Source organism: Lampris incognitus, chromosome 13 (assembly GCF_029633865.1).
Source record: "Lampris incognitus isolate fLamInc1 chromosome 13, fLamInc1.hap2, whole genome shotgun sequence".
Taxonomy (NCBI): Eukaryota; Metazoa; Chordata; class Actinopteri; order Lampriformes; family Lampridae; genus Lampris; species Lampris incognitus.
In genome coordinates, this window is record NC_079223.1 from 15,356,524 (window position 1) to 15,376,041 (window position 19,518).

A 19,518-nucleotide genomic window follows, 5' to 3' on the forward strand; every position below is an offset into this window, starting at 1 on the left:
CATTACTAGACCCCCCCACCTCTCTTCTCACCTCACCAAGTTAGGCAGGTACCAGCTGATCCTATGGGGTCCATCCCCATGAGTTCTGTTCACTTTTGACTTTAGACAGATTGTATTTGTGATAATTTAGAAGTCGACATTATGAAAAGTGCCATCACACTGTTAGATTCACCTGAACCAACTGTTCTCTGGTGTGTGAGGTGGTTTGTGTGGGTGGATGGGATGGGTGAGAGAGAAAAAGAGGGGGAGAGAGAGAGAGAGAGATTGGTTAATGTATAGCATGTGCTACTACTGCTACCACTACTACTTCATTTTGTATTACTGTGATATGATTACTATATACAAATGTGGTAATACTACTTCGTATAGTACTAATATGGTATTGTTATTGTATAGGAAATGTACTACTACAACTACTTCATATAATACTACTATGATATGATTACTATGTAGAAAAGGTGCCACTACTACTTCATGTAGTTCTACTATGATATGATTACTGTGTTGCTCTGTGATGCCAGTTGGTAACATCTGTATTCGTGGTGATGCTAACCGTCTTATCAGAGGAATATTTGGAGGAAGGCTGTTTAGTTTAATCTTTATCAGCAGTTCAACTGCCTCCTATTTCGTCCAGCTGACACACTCCCACATTCAGCTTAAAGGTCAACAAACAGTCAAGGTTAGATAGACTGAGGCCCCATCTGAGATTTACAAAATGCCAGAATCTGGGAAAAATGTTGGGATGAGCTCCAGGTGTCAAACCATGGCCTACAGTTTGTTTTCCCTTTGGGAAGAGCTCCGTCTACTCTGGACAACACTCGAGTCCACAGCAACCATGGAGAGAAGTGAGGCCGCTTAGTCTATAAACTAGCTATAAACCTATATATAACTATATATAAAGCTATAGAAAATCAAACCAAAACTATGTAAAAAAAAGACTATCAAATTAGAATTGTTAAAAAGTACGTAACTTTCGTCTGTCTCTCTTGATAACTGTATCCACTGTCTCTCTTTCAATATGTCTGTCACTCAAATACCCTTCTCCCTAACAGAAGGATTTGAACATATTTTATAGGTAGTAGAGGGTGGAAGGGCATAGGTGGGGGGTTGTGACTCGCATCACATTACATAGCCAAGCCTATGACAATCCATGGTTGTAATAACAGTTATAACCATAGAAGCAGCACTTAGCTGAAATTCACTGCTTTGCATAAAGATTGTATAGATTGTGCTAAAATGTCAAGATAAGCACCAGGGTCGATGTCTCTGACTTGGATGTGTCCAAGTACACCCAGTATTCAGTGTACGTAAACTCTACTACTACTACTACTACTACTACTACTACTACTTACAGCTGCTCCCGTTAGGGGTTGTCACAGGAGATCATCTGTTTCCATCTCTTCCTGTCCTCTACATCTTCCTCTGTCACACCAGCCACCTGCATGTCCTCCCTCACCACACCCATAAACCTCCTCTTTGGTCTTCCTCTTTTCCTCTTCCCTGGCAGCTCCATATCAGCATCCTTCTCCCAATATACCCAGCATCTCTCCTCCACACATGTCCAAACCATCTCAATCTTGCATCTCTTGCTTTGTCTCCAAACTGTCCAACCTGAGCAGTCCCTCTAATATACTCGTTCCTAATCCTGTCCTTCTTCGTCACTCCCAATGAAAAGCTTAACATCTTCAACTCTGCCACCTCCAGCTCCGCCTCCTGTCTTTTCGTCAGTGCCACTGTCTCCAAACTATACAACATAGCTGGTCTCACAACCATCTTGTAAACCTTCCCTTTAACTCTTGCTGGTACCCTTCTGTCGAAAATCACTCCTGACACTCTTCTCCACCCACTCCACCCTGCCTGCACTCTCTTCTTCACCTCTCTTCCACACTCCCCGTTACTTTGAGCATTTGACCCCAAGTATTTAAACTCATCCACCTTCGTCACCTCTACTCCTTGCATCCTCACCATTCTGCTGCCCTCCCTGTCGTTCATGCATAATTATTCCATCTTGCTCCTACTGATTTTCATTCCTCTTCTCTGCAGTGCATACCTCCACTGCTCCAGGCTCTCCTAAACCTGCTCCCTACTCTCAGTACAGATCACAATATCCGTGAAAATCATAGTCCATGGAGACTCCTGCCTGATCTCGTCCGTCAACCTGTCTATCACCACTGCAAACAAGAAAGGGCTCAGAACTGATCCGTGATATAATCCCACCTCAACCTTGAACCCATCCATCATTCCTACCGCACACCTCACCACTGTCACACTGCCCTCATACATATCCTGCACCACTCCCACATACTTCTCTGCCACTCCCGACTTCCAGCTACAATACCACACCTCCTCTCTCAGCACCCTGTCATATGCTTTCTTTAAAAACACGATGTAACTCATTCTGACCTTCCCTATACTTCTCCATCAACATTGTCAAAGCAAACACCACATCTGTAGTGCTCTTTCGTGGCATTCAAACCTGGATTATTGAATGTACATCAAGATATCTTTTGTGGCGTGAAACCATACTGCTGCTTGCTAATCATCACCTCTCCTCTTAATTTAGCTTCCACTAGTCTTTTATTTTTATTTTTTCCCCTTTTTTCTCCCTAATTGTATCCAGCGAATTACTCCACTCTTCTGAGCCATCCCAGTTGCTGCTCCACCCCCTCTAATCCGGGGAGGGCTGCAGAGTACCATATGCCTACTTCGATACATGTGGAGTCCCCAGTCTCTTCTTTTCACCTGACAGGAGGAGTTTTGCCAGGGGGACATAGCATGTGGGAGGATCACGCTATTCCCCCCAGTTCCCCCTCCCCCCTGAACAGGCGCCCTGACTGACAAGAGGAGGCGCTAGTGCAGCGACCAGGACACAGACCCACATCCGGCTCCCCACCCACAGACACAGCGAATCGTGTTTGTGGGGACGCCCGACCAAGCCGGGGTTAACGCGGGGATTCGAACCGGCGATCCCCGTGTTGGTAGGCAATGGAATAGACTGCTACACTACCCGGATGCCCCAGTTTCCACTACTCTTTACCATATCTTCATGCTGTGACTGATCAACTGTAGTAGCACATCACCCTTATGCTAGAAAATCGATACCAGCATGCTTCTTCTCCACTCCTCGGGCATCCTCACACTTTCCAAGATTGTGTTAAACAATCTAGTGAAATACTCCACTGCCATCTCTCCTTAACTTCTCCATGCCTCCACAGGTATGTTGTCTAGACCAACTGCCTTTCCACTCTTCATCCTCTTCATAGCTGCCCTCCCTTCCTCCTTGCTAATCCATTACACTTCCTGATTCACAATCCCCCTTCTCTTTCTCTCATTTTATTTATTCATCAGCCCCTCAAAGTACTCCTTCCACCTTCTCAACACATTCTCCTCGCTTGTCAGCACATTTCCATCTCTGTCCTTCATCGCCCTAATCTGCTGCACATCCTTCCCAGCTCGGCCCCTCTGTCTAGCCAATCGGTACAAGTCCTTATCTCCTTCCTTAGTGTTCAACCTCTCATACAACTCACCATATGCCTTTCCTTTGCTTTCGCCACCTCTCGCTTCACTTTACGCCACATCTCCTCGTACTCCTGTCTACTTTCTTCATCTCTCTGACTAGCCCATTTCTTCTTTGCGAACCACTACCTCAGTATACTTTGCTGTACTTGCCCATTCCACCACCAAGTCTCCTTGTCTTCCTTCCTCTGTCCAGATGACATACCAAGTACCTGCCTAGCTGTCTCCCTCACTATTTCTGCAGCGGTTGCCCAGCCATCTGGCAACTCTTCACTACCATCTAGTGTCTGCCTTCACTCTTCCCTGAACTCTACACTGCATTCTTCCTTCAACTTCAACCATTTGATCCTTGGCTCTTGCTTCACTCTCTTACTCGTGATCTCCAAAGTCATCCTACACACCATCATCTGATGCTGTCTTGCTTCGTTTCCCCTGTCACCACCTTGCAGTCTTCAATCCTTTTGAGATTATGCCTCCTGCATAAGATATAGTCCACCTGTGTGCACCTTCCTCCACTCTTATACGTCACCATGTTTTATGTCCTCTTCTTGAAATATGTATTCACCACAGCCATTCCAACCTTTTCACAAAATCCACTACCATCTGTCCTTCCACATTCCTCTCCTTGACACCATACCTACCCATCACCTCCTCATTACTTCTGTTCCTTTCACCAACATGTCCATTGAAGTCCACTCCAATCACTTGGGTACATTCTCTACCACTTCATCCAACTCACTCCAGAATTCTTCTTTCTCGTCCATCTCACACCCAACTTAAGGGGCATATGTACTGATAACATTCATCGTCACAGCTTTGATTTCCGGCTTCATACTCATCACTCTGTCTGACACTCTCTTCGCCTCCAACACACTCTTGACATACTACTCTGCCTTCAGAATGACCCTTATCCTATTTCTCCTCCTATCCGCACCACGATAGAAGAGTTTGAAACCAACTCTGATGCTCCTGGCCCTACTCCTCTTCCACCTGTTGTCTTGCACACACAGTATATCTACCTTCTTTCTCTCCATCATTTCAGCCAGCTCTCTCCCTTTACCAGTCATAGTGCCAACATTCAAAGTTTCGACTCTCACCTCCACACTCCTACCTTTCCTCCTCCCCCACTCCCTCTGGACATGCCTTCCCCCTCTCCTTCTTCTCTCAGTGTGCATATATTGATGAGCCAAAACATTATGACCATTTACAGGTGAACCGAATAATGATGATCATCTCCAAACAATGGCACATGTCAAGGTCTGGGTAGATTAGATAGTGAGCGAACAATCAGTTCTCATTGTCAACGTGTTGGATACTGGAGAAATGGGCTGGAGTAAAGACCTGAGCAACTTTGACAAGGGCCAAATTGTTATGGCCAGACAACTGGGTCAGAGCATCTCTGAAACGGCAAGGTTTGTGTGGTGCTCCCAGTTAGCAGTGGTGAGTACCTACTGACAGTGATCTAAGGAAGGACAAACCACAAACTGGCGACAGAGTGTTGAGCGTCCAAGGCTCATCGATGTGTGAGGGTAATGAAGGCTATCCCATCTGGTCCGAACCAACAGTAGGTCTAATTTCAATGAGAGTTATGAGAGGAATGTGTCACAACACAGTGCATCGCACCCTGTTGCGTATGATGCTACATAGCCACAGACCATTCAGAGTGCCCATGATAACCCCTGTCCACCGGTGAAAGCCCCTACAATGGGCCCTTGAACGTCAGAACCAGACCTTGGAGCATTATGGCAAGACGAAAAGCCGGTGTAGAGTGTGATGCTCTGGGCAATGTTCTGCTGGGAAACCCTGGGTCTGGCCATGCATGTGGCCATCAATTTGACACGTGCCACCTACCTAAACATCGTTTCAGACCAGGTACACCCTTTCATGGCAATGGTATTCCCTGACGGCAGTGGCCTCTTTCAGCAGGATAATGCGCCCTGCCACACTGCGCACATTGTTCAGGAATGGTTTGAGGAACATGATGAAGTGTTCAAGTTGTTCCCCTGGCCTCCAAATTCTCCAGATCTCAATCCGATTGAGCATCTGGGGGACATGCTGGTAAAAAAAAAAAAAAAAAAAAAAGTCCACAGTGGCTGCACCTTGCAACTCACAAGACATGAAGGATCTGCTGCTAATGTTTTGGTGCCAGATATCAGAGGACACCTTCAGGGGTCTTGTTGAGACCGTGCCTCGTGGGTCAGAGCAGTTTTTGGTGGCATGAGGGGGAGCAACAGCATATTAAGTTGTTTTACTGTTGTGTTGACCTTTACTAAAAACCTCTCAGATATACACAAATACAGATGTACAGAGACAGGTTAATTATTTGAAAGCGTGTGTTGTTGACTGATATGACCACTCCTGATTCTGCCTGCCAACCAACACTTTCATATCAGCTCATATGATAAGAGAGAAACACTGAGAAGTTTATTAAAACATGTAAGCGTCATATGGTGTGCAGTATCTCCTGTGTTTACTCGTGTGTGTGTGTGTGTGTGTGTGTGTGTGTGTGTGTGTGTGCTGAAGCTATGTGATGATGATGCCATTTAAGCGTCAGGCCCTGGTGGAGTTCTCGGGTGTGGAGAGCGCTGACCGCTGTGTGTCCTGTGGAGCCAAAGAGCCGGTCTACATAGCAGGTGTGTTTAGGACTGAACAATAATTCATTATTATCATTTATCATCTTTCAGTGGTCTTGTATGGGGATGAAATTCAGATATTGTCATATCATGATACACAATGTTGTCTAAATGAATGGTTAAAAAGCTATGAGCTAACATATCTCACAAAATGAGGTGTGAAATATCTGAAGGAGTATTATCTAAAACTGGTTTTGGCTTGATATTATACTTAACATTACCAAACAGTTCAATATGATGAACCTCAGCTGGATTCTTAAACATGGTATTTTTACATATGTAATTAGATATGTGACATGTATTGATAATGTTTAAAATTCCCCATGAATATCTTTATACTAAATTACTACATATTGCTTTTTTAACTAGATTGTTTAACACAATCTTGGAAAGTGAGAGGATGTCTGAGGAGTGGAGAAGAAGTATACTGGTACCGACTTTCAAGAGTAAGGGCGTTGTGCAGAACTGTAGTAACTACAGAAGTATAAAGTTGATCAGCCACAGCATGAAGATATGGGAAAGAGTAATAGAAGCTAGGTTAAGAGGAGAGGTGATGATTAGCGAGCAGCAGTATGGCTTCATGCCATGAAAGAGCACCACAGATGCTTTGAGAATGTTGACTGAGAAGTATAGAGAAGGTCAGAGGCAGTTAAATTGTGTCTTTGTAGATTTAGAGAAAGCATATAACAGAGTGCTGAGGGAGGAGGTGTGGTATTGTATGAGGAAGTCAGGAGTGGCAGAGAAGTATGTAGGAGTGGTGCAGGATATGTATAAGGGAAGTGTGAAAGTGGTGAGTTGTGCAGTTGGAATGGCAGATGGGTTCAAGGTGGAGGAGGGATTACATCAAGGATCGACTCTGAGCCCTGTCTTGTTTGCAGTGGTGATGGGCAGGTTGATGGACGAGATCAGGCAGGGGTCTCTGTGGACTATGATATTCATGGATGACATTGTGATCTGTAGTGAGAGTAGGGAGCAGGTTGAGGAGAGCCTGGAGAGGTGGAGGTATGCACTGGAGAGAAGAGGAATGAAAGTCAGTAGGAGCAAGATGGAATACCTATGCGTGAATGAGAGGGAGGACAGCGGAATATTGAGAATACAAGGAGTAGAGGTGACGAAGATGGGTGAGTTTAATACTTGGGGTCAACTATTCAAAGTAATGGGGAGTGCGGAACAGGTGAGTGCAGAAGAGAGTGCAGGCAGGGTGGAGTGGGTGGAGAAGAGTGTCAGGAGTGATTTGTGACAGGAGGGTACCAGCAAGAGTTAAAGGGAAGGTTTACAGGATGGTTGTGAGACCAGCTATGTTATATGGTTTTGAGACGGTGGCACTGACGAAAAGGCAGGAGGCAGAGCTGGAGGTGGCAGAGTTGAAGATGTTAAGCTTTTCATTGAGAGTGACGAAGAAGGACAGGATTAGGAACGAGTATATTAGAGGGACTGCTCAGGTTGGACGGTTTGGAGACAAAGTAAGAGAGGCAAGATTGAGATGGCTTGGACATGTGTGGAGGAGAGATGCTGGATATATTGGGATGCTGAAGATGGAGCTGCCAGGGGGGATGAAAACCAAAGAGGAGGTTTATGGGTGTGGTGAGAGGGGACATGCAGGTGGCTGGTGTGACAGAAGAAGATGCAGAGGACAGGAAGAGATGGAAACAGATGATCCGCTGTGGCGACACCTAACAGGAGCGGCCGAAGGAAGAACAAAAAGATTCCATATTGCTCCGCACTGTTTTAGACTCTTAAAGAAGATAAAATCATCATTAGATTTATTCATCGACAAGTTTATACACAATTAAAAAAAAAGAGGTGCTCTTAATTATCAAACAAAGTAGTTGTATGATTTGTGTGAGAATAAAGGTTGGATCTTATCCATCTGTCTGTCTGTCTGATTGATCTATTTATTCATCCAACTGTCCATCCTCCCATCCAGGACAGCAGGCCTATTTTAACTACTCCACGTCAAAGCGAATCACCAGGCCGACCAATTCAGAAAACCCCAACAGCGGAAACAAAGTCCTCCTGCTGTCTATCCAGAACCCTCTGTACCCCATAACCACGGTGAGAACACACACACACACACACACACACACACACACACACACACACACACACACACACACACACACACACACACACACACACACACACACACACACACACACATACTCGCAAAACGATACTTGTGGGGCCCCCTCATTGAATAATACATTCATTTCCAAGCCCTTAACCCTAACCATAACCGTGCAAACTACATGCCTAACCCTAACCCTTACCCTAACCTTAACCTAACCCTAATTCTAACGTTAATGCTAAAACCAAATCCTAACCCTAAAATACACCCTTTTACTTGTGGGGCCCCATAAAATGGCCCCACAAGTTAGGTGGTTTCTGGTTTCTCTATACTAATGGGGACATTTGGTCCTCATTAGGATAGAAAAACATGGTCTCGCACACACACACACACACACACACACACACACATAATGTATAATATGTTTGACAGTTGGGATTTTAATGGGTTATAGGATTATATATTGTAATTTGGTAATACTTTAAATCACAGGCCATTCATTACACAGAAATAAAACACAGGTAAAATAGCTGTAGCTGACGTATGGTGAGTGATGAGAAGGAGTAGATGTGATTTTCAGGATTTTAACAAGATAATTGAACTTATTTTGCTGAAAAGCACATCAGACAATTTATTGTAAGAAGCAGGTCATTTTATATGTTTTAAAACGTGACTGGAGGGGGACTTTAAGTAACTGGTTCATCTGCTCCTATTTGAAGCTGTCACCAGAAGATGCAGGTTGTATTTCTGGTGTGTGTTTTGTTCTTCAGGACGTTCTCTACACGGTGTGCAATCCCATTGGCAGTGTGCTGCGCATTGTCATCTTCAAACGCAATGGAATCCAGGCCATGGTGGAGTATCCGCACTGCCTCTGCTGTGTGTGTGTGTGTGTGTGTGTGTGTGTGTGTGTGTGTGTGTGTGTGTGTGTGTGTGTGTGTGTGTGTGTGTGTGTGCGCGTGTGTGTGTGTGCGTGTGTGTGTGTGTGCGCGTGTGTGTGTGTATATACAGTTCTGTTGTTGCAGCTCTGTTGTTCTGTCTTCCACTTAACCACAACATGATCCAGGTTCGAATCGGTCCAGTGTGCTCAGAAAGCCAAAGCCACTCTGAACGGCGCTGACATCTACGCCGGCTGCTGCACGCTCAAGATCGAATACGCACGAGTAAGACACACAAGCAACATTTATACACCTCCTCTGATCTATTACACACAGCCTCAGCCTGACCTTTGTCCCCCAGTAGCTGAGGTTTATCTGATCATATGAGAACATTGTCAAATGTGATTTACAACATATTGTAATTACAAATCAAAACTGAACTTTAAAAATTATCATATATCAATCAATCAATCAATCAATCAGATTTTATTTGTATAGCACTTTTCATACAAACAAATGTAACACAAAGTGCTTCACACAATAAAACAATGAAATCAATAAAATCCCCCCCCCCTACAAAAAATAAATAAAAGTGCAGGCAAATTCTAGAAAAGTACAAACAAGTTTAAAACTGAGTTAGTGAAATAAATAAGTAAAAGTGCCCTAAACACTAATTAATTAAAAGTAACAACAGAGCAAAATGTTAAAAATAGCAAAATATATAAAACACAGACACACACTATGACTTTAGCTGTAGGCTGTTTTAAAAAGTAAGGTTTTTAACCTGCTTTTAAACGTGTCCAGTGTGGGGGCCTCTCTCAGGTCCTCAGGCAGGGCGTTCCATCTACTTGGGGCGTAAACAGAAATGCAGCTACTCCTGCTCAAGACCTAGCACGAGGGATGGTTAAAAGACCACTTCCATTGGACCTGAGAGTTCTTGCTGGTTTATAAGGAATTAACATGTCTTTTATATAGTGTGGTGCAAGGCCATTTAGCGCTTTGTATACAATTAAAAGAATTTTAAAATCAATTCTAGTTTTAACGGGGAGCCAATGCAGATATGTAAGAACAGGTGTAATGTGCTCATACTTTTTAGTTCTGGTGAGAACACGTGCTGCCGCATTTTGAATTAATTGTAGTTGGTGCACAACTGATTTTGGGAGGCCGGTGAATAGTCCATTGCAGTAGTCTAGTCTACTTGTTATAAAAGAATGGATTAATTTCTCACAGTCTGATATTGATAGAAAGCCCCTTAGTTTTGAAATGTTTTTAAGATGGTAGAAGGCTGATCTTGTGAGATGATTGTATATATATATATTACCCATCCATCCATCCATCCATCCATCCATCCATCCATCCATCCGAACCGCTTATCCTGCTCTCAGGGTCGCGGGGATGCTGGAGCCTATTCCAGCAGTCACTGAGCGGCATGTGGGGAGACACCCGGACAGGCCTTCAGGCCATCACACAGGGCTGACACACACACATACACACACACACATATATATATATATATGTGTGTGTGTGTGTGTGTGTAAATTATTATATATATAAATTAGATATATAATTTTTTTTGGTCCTCTTGTTTTACGTCTCCAATTTAGGGTGCAGTTGGGTGGGTTGAGGGTGGGTTATAGGTTGGTGGGTTTGGTTTTCATGGGGTAAAACTCAAAGGTGCGTTTACACTTTATTCTGTCTGTCTTATAAACCCGTGCAAAAATGCAATAAAAAGATTTTTTTAAAATCAAAATTGGAATGTGTTTTTGCAAATACCATCGGGGTTGTGGTTTAGCTGCATTTTGCCGTAGATCATGATGCTATTCACCGTAACACATGACCCAATTGTTGTATCTCTTCCTTCCATATCACAGTTGTACAAAGACACCCAGAAACATAATTTAAAGTAAATCTTTTAAAGAGAGTCTATGTAATCTTTAAAGAAAAAATAGCACTTTCTTTCTCATACAAATAAAAATTTGAATAATCAGCAGTAAATCCCAACTATCCTCCATTCAATAGACTCAGGGGTTTTGCCGCTAGTCTCGATCTGGTAGACCAGTAGCGGGAAATTCACGCTGACGCGCACAGGAAGTGATGTCAACACGCAAGAGGAAGTGTAGCTACGTTAAAAAAACGTTGTGGAACACAGGACGGAAGCTAAAATTCAGCTGTTGCGGACTCTTCAGCTGTTAAGAAGAGTTGGATCAGCGGAACAGATAAGACGAGGAGAGCCGTCGCAAAATGGAAAGAAGTAAAGGAACGGCAGGATGTCCGCTATTACTGTGTCGGTTTACCTAATGCTGACATCTCTAACTAGACAAAGCAGAATTTGAAGAGAATCTTGGGAAATGACGGAAATGAAGGGCTCTTGTAGCCACAGCAGTTCAGCAAAAGTTACATGAACCTGCTCTAAATTTTGGTCGGCCGACGCCGAACTTCCCCATCCTCTCTACCTTCTATCCTGCAGGAGGCGCTGCCTCGTACAGTTGGGTGTGTCTCATGTGTCATGGCAAACTTTGCAGCTGCAGGAGTTCTTGATACTTATTACTCATTTGATGTAATTGTTTTCTTCTCTAACAGCCGACCAAACTAAATGTGATTAGGAATGACAATGAGAGCTGGGACTACACAAAGCCCTACCTGGTTCGACGAGGTAAGACCAACACATACACAATCCCTCTCTCTCTCTCTCTAGCTGAATATATTTTTTCTTTCATGCACCCAAACATGAATCGACTGAGTTAATCACGTAGGTCATTTCTGTCGTAGGATTTCGAGTCTGGACTTGGTGACACGCTGTTTCTGCATGTGAATATTTAATTCTAATACTTAAAGGTGAACTGCAGTTTTACGTGTAAACAAACATGGGTCAGTTTTCATTCTTCAAACCTTCAAAAATGTTTGGAAAATCGTAATGTTTGATATTTGGAAGGCTCCAATGTTTATATCCGGACTTAAGTCTAGCGGCTTGGAGAGGAAGGTAGCATGTTTGTTTTGGTCCACTTTGCTCAGTAGCGCTGCTAGTGGCCACAACCTCCACAGTCTGTATTTAAAGTGATACTGACATCAAAATCTGAAGATTCCTATTGATAGGCTATGTTCTGAGTTGTAATGTGACCACGGATATATTCGGTGGCCAAAACAGCATGTCTGCGGCCACTCGAGAGACATCTGTGATTGACTGTAGATGGTGTCCAATGACAAATTGTGCCGGTAGATACGTAGACACCAGTCACTTTGCATATAGGGTGTGTCTGTACTACGTATGAGAGCTGTGGATAACTGGATCCATGTCAAACGTCACCTTGCTACCGCTCATGTTTGAAACCCTAATATAAAAACTTTATATCCACGTGCCTGTGTTATTGTTGTTTGTAACAGATTTTGAGTTATGAAGTCAAAATACTCACTGAATTGTGATATTAATCGATATTAATCATGTCGGTGGACATGAGCGGGTAGCGCGATGATGTTTGACATGGATCCAGGAAGACCGTAGCCAATACCTTTGAATGCATAAAACCACGCCTATTTTCGGTTATGATTCAAATTCCCAGTGTTAAAAAACGTGTTCAGAAAGGGCACGTCCGTTTCTCTTTACGTAAGATAATGGCGCCATTTTAACAAATTTTGCGATGAATCCTGCTTCTTTTTACATTCATTTACATGATCGCTTTTGGGAACTCCAACTCCTCTCTTGGAAGGTAGGACTCATCATTTATTCTGGCGAGTGAAGGGCCAGTTTTCCAGAGCAACACTGACACTGTCTGTGTTTCACAAAAAAGTTTACCGAGGCTTTTGTGATAGAGTGTTCAGACCTATAGGACTGTAGCCTTAATCCACCTCATCCGTAAAGGTGACCCATTACGTCTAAAACAGTCTGGACCGCAAACCTGCAGTCAACCACGCCTCCGTCACAACGAAACTCCTCTCACCCACCGCCTCTCCTTCTCTAATCAAATCACTTTCACACCCACCAGTCACTGCCACTCACAGGCCTGCCTCTGGCTTGTATGGGTGGAGAGAGAGAAAATAGAGGTACAGTGAAAAAGGGATGGACGTCAGGCTGACTCTGCACGGCATCATTCTTCCATCTTCACTTCCTCCAACCCAAAGAGAGAGAAAGAGAGAGAGAGATCGCTCTTATCCTGACCAGCATACAACCGCTGCTTCAACATGCCGAGGATGCAACGTCTCTTTTCTGACGGCTCAAATTGACTCTCCCTCTATCTATTTAGACCTTCTGCCCAGAGATCACTCCATCTCGTCTGTAGGGATTTTCAGCTCTGTCTGGAGGACTGGCCTGCTTTCTGTTCGCCGTCTTCTTTTTTCTCTGCCCTGTTACATGATTGCACGGTAAGGTCCCGGTCACACCAGTGATATTTCACACCGAAATCGATTTATTTGAATGGAATCGTCGTGATCAGGGGATTCACTTTCGGGAGCAAAGTAAATTCACATGATGTCTTCACAGAGAGATCGGCTTTGGTGAACTTTGACCCACAAATTTGTGCTGTCGGCCAATAGCAAAACTGCTTTGACAGTCCAAATGGAGGAAACTACCATTTTTATCATTATTATATCATCCAGTTTTATACAATTGTGTCCTACCAGAATATAAACTGTGACACCAAACATACTGAGCAAGTCAGCAGTCAAGCAGGTGTAGATGGTTTAACTATGTTTCATTTATTTAATCGTGTTTAGTGTTTTTGGTTGCCAAGCTTCTGGCAAATAAGGATCTGCAAATAAATTTGGCTCATGTAATGTCTGGTGTGACCGAGGCTGAAGGCACGTGCACAGATCCAGAAGGCGCTAAAGACACTCACACACAGTTCCCTGGGTCGAAATAACCCATTTTGAACAGTAACTATCAAGCATAAATATTGTTCATATTATCGATAATTGAGATGAGGATAAAGCATAATGGGGATTTTAAAATACATTTTACATTAGTATTGCTATCAATTCCAAAGGTGGCCTGGGTCAGTGTGAACAGAATGAGAGTTAAAATGGATTCAGTGGTATTTTCTGAGCATACGGGCGTATAGGGTTTTATTTGCTATCTTTTTAAATAGGGAATCTTGACAAAAAAGTTTTGTTCTGAAGACCCCCCACAACACACACACATACAGAGCGCATACCAGAGTATCTGTGCACGGTCCTGTGCATGCTAGCTTACTGCAGATGTCACATTGCTCGATTTTTATACTGTATTATTGTACGTGGGAAATTTTGGAAAATTCCCAATTTTTTTTCCGTCATAATATCAGGGTTGGATCCAGTTCATTCTTCAATTAGACCAGCAAAGGAAATAATTAAGATGAAGCTGCAAATTTTCCTGCATTTGACACTTTAATTTAAAGCTGGAATCTGTGATTTCATCTGCTCCATCTCCGACAGAGAGGACTACAAACAAGGTGTAGCAGCCGTTGTGGCTGGTGTGCCGTCAGCTCAGCAGTAAACAGTTCCCACCCATGTAAAAATGGATGCTGGGACCAAAGCTAACAGACAGTCTAATGTAGTACAAACTATATGGGAACACTGTTGTGCAGTCATGTTGATTGTCATGGACACGTCAGCATCACGTCTCAGCCTTTTCCAACACATACGTGTTTGCCGCTGCACCAGTGTTCGTCCTACCAGGTCAAAACATTTCAACAGCGGTACACGGAGACTGGAGAGTCTCCAACCATGGTGCAGATGACTGGTAGTGTTATGGAGCCTGACTCCATCAAACACAAGGAGAACATAGACATTTACCGATGGAGAAAATCATGGATTGCAGCTTTAATTATTCATCTCTTTTTAAATACTAAATACTGATAAATGAAAATGAGGCTTAAACTTTCCAGTATTTACCATTTTTCTACATGTCAATTTTTATTTGTAAAATGAGTGATTAGCAAGTGAATTGACTCCAACCTATATGTGGGTGGTTAATTTGCCAACTAAAAATGTTTGTTGACTTGTGATGCATGTTTACAATGGAGGCACGTTTAGAAGACAGATAGATAGATAGATAGATAGATAGATAGATAGATAGATAGTAACAAAACAAACTTGTTTATATGGAAAAGTTCAAGATAACCAGTTTGACAAACCTCCTGTTGAAAAACACAAGATTGGAGAACATGATTGCATTAGACTGGGTCTTTAAAAGATGATATTTCATCTTAGAAGTGAGGTTTGTGCCTCTATTGTACAAACTGAACACAGAACATCTGCAGTCTGCTGCACATAGACCCCATGCTTTAACCTCCAACGGGAAACACACTTTCATTGACTGTATGACAACGATGATGATGATGATGATGTAATACAGGTTGATGTTCTTTCGTGCTGAGGGAGAAAAGAGAAAGAGGAGCGAAGCTTTCTGAGTTCCTCAGGTTAACAGGTACTTTCTTTTCATTTCTGTATTAAAATGCTTTTCCCTTATTGCCCTTCACTGTCTCTTCTAAATAGAACTGAATAAAATCTATTTTTTCTCCTGCTGATTTTTTTTTTTTTTGAAAATATTTTTGAAAATAAGAACAAGAAAAAAAGGTTTGTTTTTTTTAAGATCCGTTTTGCAGAGACTGGTGCTGACATGGTAGATTAAGTCAATCAGTTGATTGACTGGAAATGAATGATTTATAAAGTGTCAATTCTAAATTTGGAAATTGATTAATCCAAACATTTATAGAAAAATGAAAAGATTCGTTTGCCTTTCTTCAGTTCATATTATGAAATGAATCCTTTGGGTGTTTATTTGTTTGCTTTTCAGATGATGTAAACAGTTTTAGGACGTCACTTTGGGCCCTGGGAAGTAAAGATGAGCATTGATCAGTATTTTTGACATTGTACAGACTAAATGTTTGATGAGTTAGTTGAGGAAATAATCAATTGATTGATTAATTGATAATGAAAATATATATGCCTTCATCAGGGAATGGGGTTTGGTGTTGGTGTGTTATTCATAAACTGTTGGTACACTGACATCTGAATTTCAAAAGCGAAGTGACAGAATGTGACTCATTCATGTCACCATGTCCCTGGGTTAAAAACAGAAGTGGAAATGTGCACAAAGAAACATGTCTCAATCAGGTTCAACTACAGGAAAAACATTGAGTCATCAGATGCCAGACTGTTTCATCACTCTAGCGTTTCCACCGACAATGTCTTCATGTTTACAAAATGCTGGTTATATATTTATGGTCATGCAGAAAATTACATTTACATTTCCAGTGTCCTCTCATTACATTGTCTTAAAAGACAGCAGTCATGGTTTTCAACATTATCTAAATATACAGTGCTGTGAAAAAGTATTTGCCCCCTTCCTGATTTCCTCAGCTTCCTGACGAAAAGACAGGCGGCGGGGCTGACGATGCTAAGATTTTCACTGGGAGTGATGAAGAAGGACAGGATTAGGTACAAGTGTATTAGAGGGACAGCTCAGGTTGGACGGTTTGGAGACAAAGCGAGAGACAAGATTGAGATGGTTTGGACATCTGCAGAGGAGAGATGCTGGGTATATTGGGGGAAGGGTGCTGAATATGGAGCTGCCAGGCAAGAGGAAAAGAGGAAGGCCAAAGAGGAGGTTTAAGGACGTGATGAGGGAGGACATGCATGTGGCTGGTTTGACAGAGGAAGATGCAGAGGACAGGAAGAGATGGAAACGGATGATCTGCTGTGGCGACCCCTAATGGGAGCAGCTGAATGTAGTGACAGATTTCATTATATATTATAGATAGACATTATATATTTCATTTTAGATTACATGGATTTCATTATAGATTATAGACATTATAGATAATAGACGTTACAATTACAATTTCATTTAGTAGATGCAACGTACATCTGAGAGCTGATACGACACAAGGATCTAGGCAGGAGAGAACAACACGAGTTAGTGCCATAAAGCTAAGTTTGACGCTGATAAGATGTAGGTGCCAACAGGCGGTGCACAGAGGCAATGCATAGAAGCAGATTTTTTTTCTTCATTTTTTTTAATTGTTATTACTTCAGTCCATCAAGTACAGAGATGTTTGTGAATGAGCTGGGTCTGTAGTCTTTACTTAAAGATTGACAGGGACTCAGCCGGCTGAACAGAGTTTGGTAACTTCTTCCACCACTGTGTAACTACAGGAGAGAAGAGTCTAGCTGGTGATTTAGGGCTTTGTTGTGGTGGTAGTACTAGGCACCTTTCATTGGCGGAGTGTGGTGAGCGGGAGGGAGGGTAGACCTAAATGAGGGAGTTCAGGTAAGTGGGAGCTGTTTTAGTTGCCGTTTGTGTGTGTGAGTCCTGTGATAGTCTGGCAGCCTGTCCAGGGTGTCTCCCCGCCTGCCACCTAATGATTGCTGGGATAGGCTCCAGCATCCCCATGACCCTGAGAGCATGATAAGCAGTTTGGATAATGGATGGATCCCCCCTCCTTTTCTCCCCAATTGCATCTGGCCAATCACCCCACTTCCAAGTCGTCCTGGTTGCTGCTCCACCCCCTCTGCCGATCCAGGGAGGGCTGCAGACTACCACATTCCTCCCCCGATACATGTGGAGTTGCCAGCCGCTGCTTTTCACCTGACAGTGAGGAGCCTCGCCAGGGGGACGTAGCGCGTGAGAGGATCACGCTATTCCCCCCAGTTCCCCCTCCCCCCTGAACAGGCGCCCTGAACAACCAGAGGAGGTGCTAGAGCAGCGACCAGGACACACACCAACATCTGGCTTCTCATCCACAGACACAGCCAATTGTGTCTGTAGGGATGCCCAACCACGCCGGAGGTAACCTGGGAATTCGAGCCAGCGATCCTCGTGTTGGTAGGCAACAGAATAGACTGCTACACTACCCGGACGCCCTTTAGTTGCTGTTTTGTAAGCGAGTGTAAGGGTTTTGAATTTGATGCAAGCAGCGACTGGGAGCCAGTGGAGGGTTATGAACAGTAGGGTGACATGTGCTCTTTTGGGCTGGTTGAAGACCAGACGTGCCACTGCATTCTGGATCATCTGCAGAGATGTGAACGTCCATGCTGGGAGGCCTGCCAGTAAGGAGTTGGGTAAAACTGAGCAATGAGTAGCAGAGTCTTTTAAACCGATCCAGTATTGAGTAAGCTAGCATTAGCTGACTGCTGTGCATCAAACTAAAAAATATCGGAGTTTTCCTTTAACATTAGAACGACCGGGGTTTAACTCCTACCCGAAACGACCATGGGCGGTCAAATAGACGGCCAGTTTTTAAACTATATTCTGTCAAGATAAATACCCAATTGAGATATTAATGCATTGCATATGTTAGTATGTCTGTTAGGAAACGACTGACAACAAAAATAACATTTTAACAACTATAATACTATTTTTAAACAATTTAAACTTCAGAGAGACATGGTCGAACTTTAATAGCAAAATTTAAAAAGTGAAAATATTACCTGAAAACCAAAATGGAAAACACATAATGCTGATCTAACAGACGTAACAAGGCCTATAAAACGTGATATGTCAAACAAGAACTGAATGTTACGAAGGAAATGATGCAAACAACACATGACAACTCATTAAACTCATTTTAATGTTAACATATGCAGTTTTTGGGGCGTTCAGGGAGTGGCAGGTCTGTGTGTGTGTGCCCCCCCCCCATAAAGTTATTAAACTTTGAAAATAAACAGTTCCAAACAACGACTGGAACTTTAAAAACTACTAGAACGACCATGGCAGTCATTTTGACCGTTTTGGATTTTCAGTTCGTTTTTTTTTTCATCCCTCTTTACTTTCTCCTCAAGTTGTTCTTGCCGGGATTTACATAAGTAAAATCAACGATTCATGAAACAATGTCAACCAATGTAAATTGCTCTTAAGACACAGTATGTTGAATATCCCATTTTCATAAATCGAATGTGCCAACGAATCCTTATTTAGAGGAGTTAACTGGTAGAGCATATGTGTTGATGGCTTGGATTTTATTATCCCATTGAGCCGGCTCCTCAGGATCTGCCTCACTCTCTGGAGGTATTTGACTGTAGCTGACCTCCTTGCTGCCTTCGCGTGGTTTCTGTTGGTTGTGGAATACCCAGGTACTTGTAACTGTCCTGTATGTCTGTTATCTTGCCATCTGGTAATTCAACCCCTTCAGTGCTCACCACCTTTCCTCTTTTTGCCACGATTCAACCGCCCTTGTCCAGTCTGAATGATACCCCAGTGTCATAGCTGTAGATCCTGGTGAGGTGGATCAGCGAGTCAATGTCTTGCTCATTCCTGGTATGCAATTTGATGTCATCCATGTATAGGAGGTGGCTGATGGTAACTCCACTTCTGAACCTTTATCCATATCTACTTTTTGTGATGATCTGACTGAGGGGGTTCAGGCCTATGCAGAACAGTAGCGGGGATAGTGCAACACCTTGGTATATGCCGCATTTGATGGTTACCTGTGTGATTGTCTGAGTTGGCCTCTAG

At 43.1% G+C, this 19,518-nt stretch overlaps 1 protein-coding gene across 1 annotated transcript in view; it reads left to right on the top strand.

Moving 5' to 3' along the window:
- Window positions 1–19,518, top strand: part of LOC130122848 (heterogeneous nuclear ribonucleoprotein L-like) — a 45,543-nt gene that overhangs the window by 16,046 nt on the left and 9,979 nt on the right. The window contains exons 3-7 of the mRNA XM_056291891.1: window positions 6,040–6,149; window positions 8,077–8,204; window positions 8,988–9,073; window positions 9,281–9,377; window positions 11,673–11,745. Coding sequence (XP_056147866.1) covers window positions 6,040–6,149; window positions 8,077–8,204; window positions 8,988–9,073; window positions 9,281–9,377; window positions 11,673–11,745 — 494 coding nt within the window. The remainder of the gene's footprint in view (window positions 1–6,039; window positions 6,150–8,076; window positions 8,205–8,987; window positions 9,074–9,280; window positions 9,378–11,672; window positions 11,746–19,518) is intronic.